Genomic DNA, 11,099 nt, shown 5'->3' with positions numbered 1-11,099 from the left:
GAGGAGGAGGAGGGTAGTGGTGCAGTGGAGGAGGTGGGTAGTGGTGCAGAGGAGGAGGAGGGTAGTGGTGCAGAGGAGGAAGAGGGTAGTGGTGCAGAGGAGGAGGGTAGTGGCGCAGAGGAGGAGGAGGAGGGAAGTGGTGCAGAGGAGGAAGAGGGTAGTGGTGCAGAGGGTGAGGGTAGTGGTGCAGAGGAGGAGGAGGATAGTGGTGCAGAGGAGGAGGGTAGTGGTGCAGAGGAGGAGGGTAGTGGTGCAGAGGAGGAGGAGGGTAGTGGTGCGGAGGAGGAGGAGGGTAATGGTGCAGAGGAGGAGGAGGGTAGTGGTGCAGAGGAGGAGTGTAGTGGTGCAGAGGAGGAGGGCAGTGGTGCAGAGGAGGAGGAGGAAGAGGGAAGAAGGGGCAGAGGAGGAGGGGGGTAGTGATGCAGAGGAGGAGGGTAGTGGTGCGGAGGAGGAGGAGGAGGAGGAGGGTAGTTGTGCAGAGGAGGAGGGTAGTGGTGCAGAGGAGGAGGAGGAGGGTAGTGGTGCGGGAGGAGGAGGAGGTGGAGGGGTAGTGGTGCAGAGGAGGAGGGTAGTAGTGCAGAGGAGGAGGAAGAAGAGGGTAGTGGCACAGAGGAGGAGGAGGAGGAGGGTAGTGGTGCAGAGAAGGATGAGGAGGAGGGTAGTGGTGCATAGGAGGAAGAGGGTAGTGGTACAGAGGAGGAGGAGGAGGGTATTGGTTCAGAGGAGGATGAGGGTAGTGGTGCTGAGGAGTAGTAGGGTAGTGGTGCAGAGGAGGAGGGTAGTGGTGCAGAGGAGGAGGGTAGTAGTGCAGAGGAGGAGGAAGAGGAGGGTAGTGGCGCAGAGGAGGAGGAGGAGGGTAGTGGTGCAGAGGAGGATGAGGAGGAGGGTAGTGGTGCATAGGAGGAAGAGGGTAGTGGTACAGAGGAGGAGGAGGAGGGTAGTGGTTCAGAGGAGGATGAGGGTAGTGGTGCTGAGAAGTAGTAGGGTAGTGGTGCAGAGGAGGAGGGTAGTGGTGCAGAGGAGGAGGAGGGTAGTGGTGCAGAGGAGGAGGAGGGTAGTGGTGCAGAGGAGGAGGAGGGTAGTGGTGCGGAGGAGGAGGGTCGTAGTGCAGAGGAGGAGGAGGAGGAGGGGAGTTGTGCAGAGGAGGAGGGTAGTGGTGCAGAGGAGGAGGAGGAGGGTAGTGGTGCATAGGAGGAGGAGGTGGAGGGGTAGTGGTGCAGAGGAGGAGGGTAGTAGTGCAGAGGAGGAGGAGGAGGAGGGTAGTGGCGCAGAGGAGGAGGAGGAGGAGGGAAGTGGTGCAGAGAAGGATGAGGAGGAGGGTAGTGGTGCATAGGAGGAAGAGAGTAGTGGTACAGAGGAGGAGGAGGAGGGTAGTGGTTCAAAGGAGGATGAGGGTAGTGGTGCTGAGGAGTAGGAGGGTAGTGGTGCAGAGGAGGTGGGTAGTGGTGCAGAGGAGGAGGGTAGTGGTGCAGAGGAGGAGGAGGGTAGTGGTGCGGAGGAGGAGGGAAGTGGTGCTGAGGAGGAGGAGGAGGGTAGTGGTGCAGAGTAGGAGGAGGAAGAGGGTAGTGCTGCAGAGGAGGAGGAGGGTAATGGTGCAGAGGAGGAGGAGGGTAGTGGTGCAGAGAAGGAGGGTAGTGGTGCAGAGGAAGAGGGTAGTGGTGCAGAGGAGCATGAGGGTAGTGGTGCAGAGGAGGAGGGTAGTTGGCCAGAGGAGGAGGAAGGTAATGGTGCAGAGGAGGAGGGTCGTAGTGCAGAGGAAGAGGAGGATAGTGATGCAGAGGAGGAGGGTAGTGGTGCAGAGGAAGAGGAGGACAGTGATGCAGAGGAGGAGGGTAGTGGTGCAGGGGAGGATGAGGGTAGTGGTACAGAGGAGGAGGGTAGTGGTGCAGAGGAGGAGGTGGGTAGTGGTGCAGAGGAGGAAGAGGATAGTGGTGCAATGGAGGATGAGGTTAGTAGTGCAGAGGAGGAGGAGGAGGAAGAGGGTAGTGGTGCAGAGGGGGAGGAGGGTAGTGGTGCTGAGGAGGAGGAGGGTAGTGATGCAGAGGAGGAGGAGGGTAGTGGTGCAAAGGAGGAGGGTCTTGGTGGAGGGGAGGAGGAGGGTAGTGGTGCAGAGGAGGAGGGTAGTGGTGCAGTGGAGGAGGAGGGTAGTGGTGCAGAGGAGGAGGGTAGTGGCGCAGAGGAGGAGGAGGGTAGTGGTGCAGAGGAGGAGGAGGGTAGTGGTGCTGAGGAGGAGGAGGAGAGTTGTGGTGCAGAGGAGGAGGAGAAAGAGGGTAGTGCTGCAGAGGAGGAGGAGGGTAATGGTGCAGAAAATGAGGAGGGTAGCGGTGCAGAGGAGGAGGAGGAGGAGGGTAGTGATGCAGAGGAGGAGGAGGGTAGTGGTGCAGAGGAGGAGGAGGGTAGTGGTGCAGAGGAGGAGGGTAGTGGTGCAGAGGAGGAAGAGGGCAGTGGTGCAGAGGAGGAGGAGGGTAGTGGTGCAGAGGAGGAGTATAGTGGTACGGTGGAGGAGGGTAGTGGTGCAGAGGAGGAGGAGGGTAGTGGTGCAGAGGAGGAGGAGGGTAGTGATGCAGAGGAAGAGGAGGGTAGTGGTGCATAGGAAAAGAAGGGTAGTGGTGCAGAGGAGGAGGGTTGTGGTGCAGTGGAAGAGGGTAGTGGTGCAGAAGAGGGTGAGGGTAGTGGTGCAGAGGAGGAGGGTATTGGTGCAGAGGAGGAGGGTAGTGGTGCAGAGGAGGAGGGTAGTGGTGCAGAGGTGGAGGAGGGTAGTGGTGCAGAGGAGGAGGAGGGTAGTGGTGCAGAGGAGGAGGGTAGTGGTGCAGAGGAGGAGGGGGAGGGTATTGGCGCAGAGGAGGAGGAGGGTAGTGGTGCAGAGGAGAAGGGTTGTGGTGCAGAGGAGGAGGAGGAGGGTAGTGGTCCAGAGGAGGAGGGTAGTGGTGCAGAGAAGGATGAGGAGGTGGGTAGTGGTGCATAGGAGGAAGAGAGTAGTGGTACAGAGGAGGAGGAGGAGGGTAGTGGTTCAAAGGAGGATGAGGGTAGTGGTGCTGAGGAGTAGGAGGGTAGTGGTGCAGAGGAGGTGGGTAGTGGTGCAGAGGAGGAGGGTAGTGGTGCAGAGGAGGAGGAGGGTAGTGGTGCGGAGGAGGAGGGTAGTGGTGCGGAGGAGGAGGGTAGTGGTGCAGAGTAGGAGGAGGAAGAGGGTAGTGCTGCAGAGGAGGAGGAGGGTAATGGTGCAGAGGAGGAGGAGGGTAGTGGTGCAGAGGAGGAGGGTAGTGGTGCAGAGGAGGAGGGTAGTGGTGCAGAGGAAGAGGAGGATAGTAATGCAGAGGAGGAGGGTAGTGGTGCAGGGGAGGATGAGGGTAGTGGTACAGAGGAGAAGGGTAGTGGTGCAGAGGAGGAGGTGGGTAGTGGTGCAGAGGAGGAAGAGGGTAATGGTGCAGAGGAAGAGAAGGGTAGTGGTGCAGAGAAGAAGGAGGGTAGTGGTGCAGAGGAAGAGGAGGATAGTGGTGCAATGGAGGATGAGGGTAGTAGTGCAGAGGAGGAGGAGGAGGAGGAGGGTAGTGATGCAGAGGGGGAGGAGGGTAGTTGTGCTGAGGAGGAGGAGGGTAGTGATGCAGAGGAGGAGGAGGGTAGTGGTGCAAAGGAGGAGGGTCTTGGTGGAGAGGAGGAGGAGGGTAGTGGTGCAGAGGAGGAGGGTAGTGGTGCAGTGGAGGAGGAGGGTAGTGGTGCAGAGGAGGAGGGTAGTGGCGCAGAGGAGGAGGGTAGTGGTGCAGAGGAGGAGGAGGGTAGTGGTGCTGAGGAGGAGGAGGAGAGTTGTGGTGCAGAGGAGGAGGAGAAAGAGGGTAGTGCTGCAGAGGAGGAGGAGGGTAATGGTGCAGAAAATGAGGAGGGTAGCGGTGCAGAGGAGGAGGAGGAGGGTAGTGATGCAGAGGAGGAGGAGGGTAGTGGTGCAGAGGAGGAGGAGGGTAGTGGTGCAGAGGAGGAGGGTAGTGGTGCAGAGGAGGAAGAGGGTAGTGGTGCAGAGGAGGAGGAGGGTAGTGGTGCAGAGGAGGAGTATAGTAGGTGCGGAGGAGGAGGGTAGTGGTGCAGAAGAGGAGGAGGGTAGTGGTGCAGAGGAGGAGGAGGGTAGTGATGCAGAGGAAGAGGAGGGTAGTGGTGCATAGGAGGAGAAGGGTAGTGGTGCAGAGGAGGAGGGTTGTGGTGCAGTGGAAGAGGGTAGTGGTGCAGAAGAGGGTGAGGGTAGTGGTGTAGAGGAGGAGGGTATTGGTGCAGAGGAGGAGGGTAGTGGTGCAGAGGAGGAGGGTAGTGGTGCAGAGGTGGAGGAGGGTAGTGGTGCAGAGGAGGAGGAGGGTAGTGGTGCAGAGGAGGAGGGTAGTGGTGCAGAGGAGGAGGGGGAGGGTATTGGCGCAGAGGAGGAGGAGGGTAGTGGTGCAGAGGTGAAGGGTTGTGGTGCAGATGACGAGGAGGAGGGTAGTGGTCCAGAGGAGGAGGGTAGTGGTGCAGAGGAGGAGGGTAGTGGTGCAGATTAGGAGGAGGGTAGTGGTGCAGAGGAGGACGAGGGTAGTGGTGAAGAGGAGGGAGGTAGTGCTGCAGAGGAGGAGGAGGGTAGTGGTGAAGAGGAGGAGGGTTGTGGGGCAGAGGAAGAGGGTAGTGGTGCAGAAAAAGGATCAGGGTAGTGGTACAGAGGAGGAGGGTAGTGGTGCAGAGGAGGAAGAGGAGGAGGGTAGTGGTGCAAAGGATGAGGAGGGTAGTGGTGCAGAGGAGGAGGGTAGTGGTGCAGAGGAGGAGGGGGAGGGTATTGGCGCAGAGGAGGAGGAGGGTAGTGGTGCAGAGGAGAAGTGTTGTGGTGCAGAGGAGGAGGAGGAGGGTAGTGGTCCAGAGGAGGAGGGTAGTGGTGCAGAGAAGGATGAGGAGGAGGGTAGTCGTGCATAGGAGGAAGAGAGTAGTGGTACAGAGGAGGAGGAGGAGGGTAGTGGTTCAAAGGAGGATGAGGGTAGTGGTGCTGAGGAGTAGGAGGGTAGTGGTGCAGAGGAGGTGGGTAGTGGTGCAGAGGAGGAGGGTAGTGGTGCAGAGGAGGAGGAGGGTAGTGGTGCGGAGGAGGAGGGTAGTGGTGCTGAGGAGGAGGAGGGTAGTGGTGCAGAGTAGGAGGAGGAAGAGGGTAGTGCTGCAGAGGAGGAGGAGGGTAATGGTGCAGAGGAGGAGGAGGGTAGTGGTGCAGAGGAGGAGGGTAGTGGTGCAGAGGAAGAGGGTAGTGGTGCAGAGGAGGATGAGGGTAGTGGTGCAGAGGAGGAGGGTAGAGGTGCAGAGGAGGAGGAGGGTAATGGTGCAGAGGAGGAGGGTCGTAGTGCAGAGGAAGAGGAGGATAGTGATGCAGAGGAGGAGGGTAGTGGTGCAGAGGAAGAGGAGGATAGTGATGCAGAGGAGGAGGGTAGTGGTGCAGGGGAGGATGAGGGTAGTGGTACAGAGGAGTAGGGTAGTGGTGCAGAGGAGGAGGTGGGTAGTGGTGCAGAGGAGGAAGAGGGTAGTGGTGCAGAGGAAGAGAAGGGTAGTGGTGCAGAGAAGAAGGAGGGTAGTGGTGCAGAAGAAGAGGAGGATAGTGGTGCAATGGAGGATGAGGGTAGTAGTGCAGAGGAGGAGGAGGAGGAGGAGGAGGAGGAGGGTAGTGGTGCAGAGGGGAAGGAGGGTAGTTGTGCTGAGGAGGAGGAGGGTAGTGATGCAGAGGAGGAGGAGGGTAGTGGTGCAAAGGAGGAGGGTCTTGGTGGAGAGGAGGAGGAGGGTAGTGGTGCAGAGGAGGAGGGTAGTGGTGCAGTGGAGGAGGAGGGTAGTGGTGCAGAGGAGGAGGGTAGTGGCGCAGAGGAGGAGGAGGGTAGTGGTGCAGAGGAGGAGGAGGGTAGTGGTGCTGAGGAGGAGGAGAGTTGTGGTGCAGAGGAGGAGGAGAAAGAGGGTAGTGCTGCAGAGGAGGAGGAGGAGGGTAATGGTGCAGAAAATGAGGAGGGTAGCGGTGCAGAGGAGGAGGAGGAGGGTAGTGATGCAGAGGAGGAGGAGGGTAGTGGTGCAGAGGAGGAGGAGGGTAGTGGTGCAGAGGAGGAGGGTAGTGGTGCAGAGGAGGAAGAGGGTAGTGGTGCAGAGGAGGAGGAGGGTAGTGGTGCAGAGGAGGAGTATAGTAGGTGCGGAGGAGGAGGGTAGTGGTGCAGAGGAGGAGGAGGGTAGTGGTGCAGAGGAGGAGGAGGGTAGTGATGCAGAGGAAGAGGAGGGTAGTGGTGCATAGGAGGAGAAGGGTAGTGGTGCAGAGGAGTAGGGTTGTGGTGCAGCGGAAGAGGGTAGTGGTGCAGAAGAGGGTGAGGGTAGTGGTGCAGAGGAGGAGGGTATTGGTGCAGAGGAGGAGGGTAGTGGTGCAGAGGAGGAGGGTAGTGGTGCAGAGGTGGAGGAGGGTACTGGTGCAGAGGAGGAGGAGGGTAGTGGTGCAGAGGAGGAGGGTAGTGGTGCAGAGGAGGAGGGGGAGGGTATTGGCGCAGAGGAGGAGGAGGGTAGTGGTGCAGAGGAGAAGGGTTGTGGTGCAGATGAGGAGGAGGAGGGTAGTGTTCCAGAGGAGGAGGGTAGTGGTGCAGAGGAGGAGGGTAGTGGTGCAGATTAGGAGGAGGGTAGTGGTGCAGAGGAGGAGGAGGGTAGTGGTGAAGAGGAGGGGGGTAGTGCTGCAGAGGAGGAGGAGGGTAGTGGTGAAGAGGAGGAGGGTTGTGGGGCAGAGGAAGAGGGTAGTGGTGCAGAAAAAGGATCAGGGTAGTGGTACAGAGGAGGGGGGTAGTGGTGCAGAGGAGGAGGAGGAGGAGGGTAGTGGTGCAAAGGATGAGGAGGGTAGTGATGCAGAGGAGAAAGAGGGGTAGTGGTGCGGAGGAGGAGGGTAGTGGTGCAGAGGAGGAGGAGGGTAGTGGTGCAGAGGAGGAGGAGGGTAGTGGTGCAGAGGAGGAGTGAAGTGGTGCAGAAGAGGAGGGCAGTGGTGCAGAGGAGGAGGAGGAGGAGGGAAGTGGTGCAGAGGAGGAGGGGGGTAGTGATGCAGAGGAGGAGGGTAGTGGTGCGGAAGAGGAGGAGGAGGAAGGTAGTTGTGCAGAGGAGGAGGGTAGTGGTGCAGAGGAGGAGGTGGAGGGTAGTGGTGCAGAGGAGGAGGAGGTGGAGGGGTAGTGGTGCAGAGGAGGAGGGTAGTAGTGCAGAGGAGGGGGAGGAGGAGGGTAGTGGCGCAGAAGAGGAGGAGGAGGAGGGTAGTGGTGCAGAGGAGGATGAGGAGGAGGGTAGTGGTGCAGAGGAGGAAGAGGGCGGTACAGAGGAGGAGGAGGAGGAGGGTAGTGGTTCAGAGGAGGATTAGGGTAGTGGTTCAGAGGAGGATTAGGGTAGTGGTGCTGAGGAGTAGGAGGGTAGTGGTGCAGAGGAGGAGGAGGGTAGTGGTGCAGAGGAGGAGGGTCTTGGTGAAGAGGAGGAGGAGGGTAGTGGTGCAGAGGAGGAGGGTAGTGGTGCAGAGGAGGAGGAGGGTAGTGGTGCAGAGGAGGAAGAGGGTAGTAGTGCAGAGGAGGAGGGTAGTGGCGCAGAGGAGGAGGAGGGTAGTGGTGCAGAGGAGGAGGAGGGTAGTGGTGCTGAGGAGGAGGAGGAGAGTTGTGGTGCAGAGGAGGAGGAGGAAGAGGGTAGTGCTGCAGAGGAAGAGGAGGGTAATGGTGCAGAAGATGAGGAGGGTAGCGGTGCAGAGGAGGAGGAGGAGGAGGAGGGTAGTGATGCAGAGGAGGAGGAGGGTAGTGGTGCAGAGGAGGAGGAGTGTAGTGGTGCAGAGGAGGAGGGTAGTGGTGCAGAGGAGGAAGAGGGTAGTGGTGCAGAGGAGGAGGAGAGTAGTGGTGCAGAAAAGGAGTATAGTGGTGCGGAGGAGGAGGGTAGTGGTGCAGAGGAGGAGGAGGGTAGTGGTGCAGAGGAGGAGGAGGGTAGTGATGCAGAGGAAGAGGAGGGTAGTGGTGCATAGGAGAAGGGTAGTGGTGCAGAGGAGGAGGGTTGTGGTGCAGTGGAAGAGGGTAGTGGTGCAGAAGCGGATGAGGGTAGTGGTGCAGAGGAGGAGGGTATTGGTGAAGAGGAAAAGGAGGAGGGTATTGGTGCAGAGGAGGAGGAGGGTAGTGGTGCAAAGGAGGAGGAGGGTAGTGGTGCAGAGGAGGAGGGTAGTGGTGCAGAGGAGGAGGAGGGTAGTGGTGCAGAGGAGGAGGAGGGTAGTGGTGCAGAGGAGGAGGGTAGTGGTGCAGAGGAGGAGGAGGGTAGTGGTGCAGAGGAGGAGGAGGGTAGTGGTGCAGAGGAGGAGGAGGGTAGTGGTGCAGAGGAGGAGGGTAGTGGTGCAGAGGAAGAGGGTAGTGGTGCAGAGGAGGAGGGTAGTGGTGCAGAGGAGGAGGGTAGTGGTGCAGAGGTGGAGGAGGGTAGTGGTGCAGAGGAGGAGGGTAGTGGTGCAGAGGAGGAGGAGGGTAGTGGTGCAGATAAGGAGGGTAGTGGTGCAGGGGAGGAGGAGGAGGGTATTGGCGCAGAGGAGGAAGAGGGTAGTGGTGCAGAGGAGGAGGGTTGTGGTGCAGAGGAGGAGGAGGAGGGTAGTTGTCCAGAGGAGGAGGGTAGTGGTGCAGAGGAGGAGGAGGGTAGTGGTGCATATTAGGAGGAGGGTAGTGGTGCAGAGGAGGAGGAGGGTAGTGGTGAAGAGGAGGAGGGTAGTGGTGCAGTGGAGGAGGAGGGTAGTGGTGAAGAGGAGGAGGGTTGTGGTGCAGAGGAAGAGGGTAGTGGTGCAGAAGAGGATGAGGGTAGTGGTGCAGAGGAGGAGGGTAGTGGTGCAGAGGAGGAGGAGGAGGAGGGTAGTGGTGCAAAGGATGAGGAGGGTAGTGATGCAGAGGAGAAAGAGGGGTAGTGGTGCGGAGGAGGAGGGTAGTGGTGCAGAGGAAGAGGAGGGTAGTGGTGCAGAGGAGGAGGAGCGAAGTGGTGCAGAAGAGGAGGGCAGTGGTGCAGAGGAGGAGGAGGAGGAGGGAAGTGGTGCAGAGGAGGAGGGGGGTAGTGATGCAGAGGATGAGGGTAGTGGTGCGGAGGAGGAGGAGGAGGAGGGTAGTTGTGCAGAGGAGGAGGGTAGTGGTGCAGAGGAGGAGGAGGAGGGTAGTGGTGCAGAGGAGGAGGAGGGTAGTGGTGCAGAGGAGGAAGAGGGTAGTGGTGCAGAGGAGGAGGAGGGTAGTGGTGCAGAGGGGGAGGAGGAGGAGGATAGTGATGCAGAGGAAGAGGAGGGTAGTGGTGCTGAGGAGGAGGGTATTGATGCAGAGGGGGAGGGTAGTGGTGCAGAGGAGGAGGGTAGTGGTGCAGAGGAGGAGGAGGGTAGTGATGCAGAGGAAGAGGAGGGTAGTGGTGCAGAAGAGGAGGGTAGTGGTGCAGTGGAGGAGGGTAGTGGTGCAGAGGAGGAGGAGGAGGGTAGTGGTGCAGAGGAGGAGGAGGGTAGTGATGCAGAGGAGGAGGAGGGTAGTGGTGCAGAGGAGGAGGAGGAGGGTAGTGGTGCAGAGGAGGAGGAGGGTAGTGATGCAGAGGAGGAGGGTAGTCACCACTCTTTACTGCTTCCCCTCACTACTCTCCACCACTGTCACACACCACTCTCCACCACTGTCACACACCACTCTCCACCACTGTCACACACCACTCTCCACCACTGTCACACACCACTCTCCACCACTGCCACACACCACTCTCCACCACTGTCACACACCACTCTCCACCACTGTCACACACCACTCTCCACCACTCACACACCACTCTCCACCACTGTCACACACCACTCTCCACCACTGTCACACACCACTCTCCACCACTGTCACACACCACTCTCCACCACTGTCACACACCACTCTCCACCACTGTCACACACCACTCTCCACTACTCCACCTTCCATAATCTTCCTACTCCTCCCTTAAACTTCCTTCTCGTTCCTGCCTTCCTTATTTTTCCTAATCCTTCTATGTTCTTCAACCATCAATATCCACTAACAACAACCAACAGCCACCACCAACAACTTCTCCTCCTCGACCTTCTCATTCTTCCTCCTCGACCTTCTCCTCTTTCTTCCTTGACCTTCTCCTTCCTCCTCGACCTTCTCCTTCCTCCTCGACCTTCTCCTTCCTCCTCGACCTTCTTCTTCCCCCTCGACCTTCTCCTTCCTCCTCGACCTTCTCCTTCCTCCTCGACCTTCTCCCTCCTCCTCGACCTTCTCCTCTTTCTTCCTTGACCTTCTCCTTCCTCCTTGACCTTCTCCTTCCTCCTCGACCTTCTCCCTCCTCCTCGACCTTCTCCCTCCTCCTCGACCTTCTCCTCTTTCTTCCTTGACCTTCTCCTTCCTCCTTGACCTTCTCCTTCCTCCTCGACCTTCTCCCTCCTCCTCGACCTTCTCCTTCCTCCTCGACCTTCTCCTTCCTCCTCGACCTTCTCCCTCCTCCTCAACCTTCTCCTCTTTCTTCCTTGACCTTCTCCTTCCTCCTTGACCTTCTCCTTCCTCCTCGACCTTCTCCCTCCTCCTCGACCTTCTCCTTCCTCCTCGACCTTCTCCTTCCTCCTCGACCTTCTCCTTCCTCCTCTTTCTCCTCCTTACTCCTCCTCCTTCCTCCTCGACCTCCTCCTCTAACTACAACAACCAACCACCATTACTATCAGTGCTCAACTGCAGGCCATTCTGGCGTGTTTGGAGGAAGTACGTCATGACGACAAAGATGTTTTTGTATTTGTCGATAGCCGAGGAGCACTTGAGTCCTTAAACAGTCGAAATCCAGTCTTCATGTCCATAGTTGAGGATTGTAAGAAAAGAATAATTGAGATACAGCTGAAAGGTCACAATGTGAAATTCAAGTGGATTCCATCTCATGTTGGAATAGTGCTCAACGAGGTGGCGGATGACTTGGCCAAACGTGCCACATTAAAACAACAAGTTGACATCGAATGTGAATTCACAATGAGACAAATAAGAAGCAAAATCAGAAATATTCAGCCACAGGCAGAAGTGGCGAGGAGAGGTATAATGTATGAGGGAAGCCAAACCATGCAACACTACATGTATGTGAGTCAAAACACCCATTTCACTTACCTT

General features: G+C 58.5%; 1 protein-coding gene across 1 annotated transcript in view; it reads right to left on the bottom strand.

The window, feature by feature from the left end:
- LOC138350540 (uncharacterized) overlaps nucleotides 1-10,715 on the bottom strand; it is a 50,632-nt gene extending 39,917 nt beyond the window's left edge. The window contains exon 1 of the mRNA XM_069301548.1: nucleotides 10,655-10,715. Coding sequence (XP_069157649.1) covers nucleotides 10,655-10,715 — 61 coding nt within the window. The remainder of the gene's footprint in view (nucleotides 1-10,654) is intronic.
- Nucleotides 10,716-11,099: the final 384 nt, after the last annotated feature.

The sequence above is a fragment of the Procambarus clarkii genome, chromosome 46, assembly GCF_040958095.1.
Source record: "Procambarus clarkii isolate CNS0578487 chromosome 46, FALCON_Pclarkii_2.0, whole genome shotgun sequence".
Taxonomy (NCBI): domain Eukaryota; kingdom Metazoa; phylum Arthropoda; class Malacostraca; order Decapoda; family Cambaridae; genus Procambarus; species Procambarus clarkii.
The sequence above is the reverse complement of the archived record's forward strand: the minus strand, read 5'-3'. Positions and strand labels throughout refer to the sequence as shown.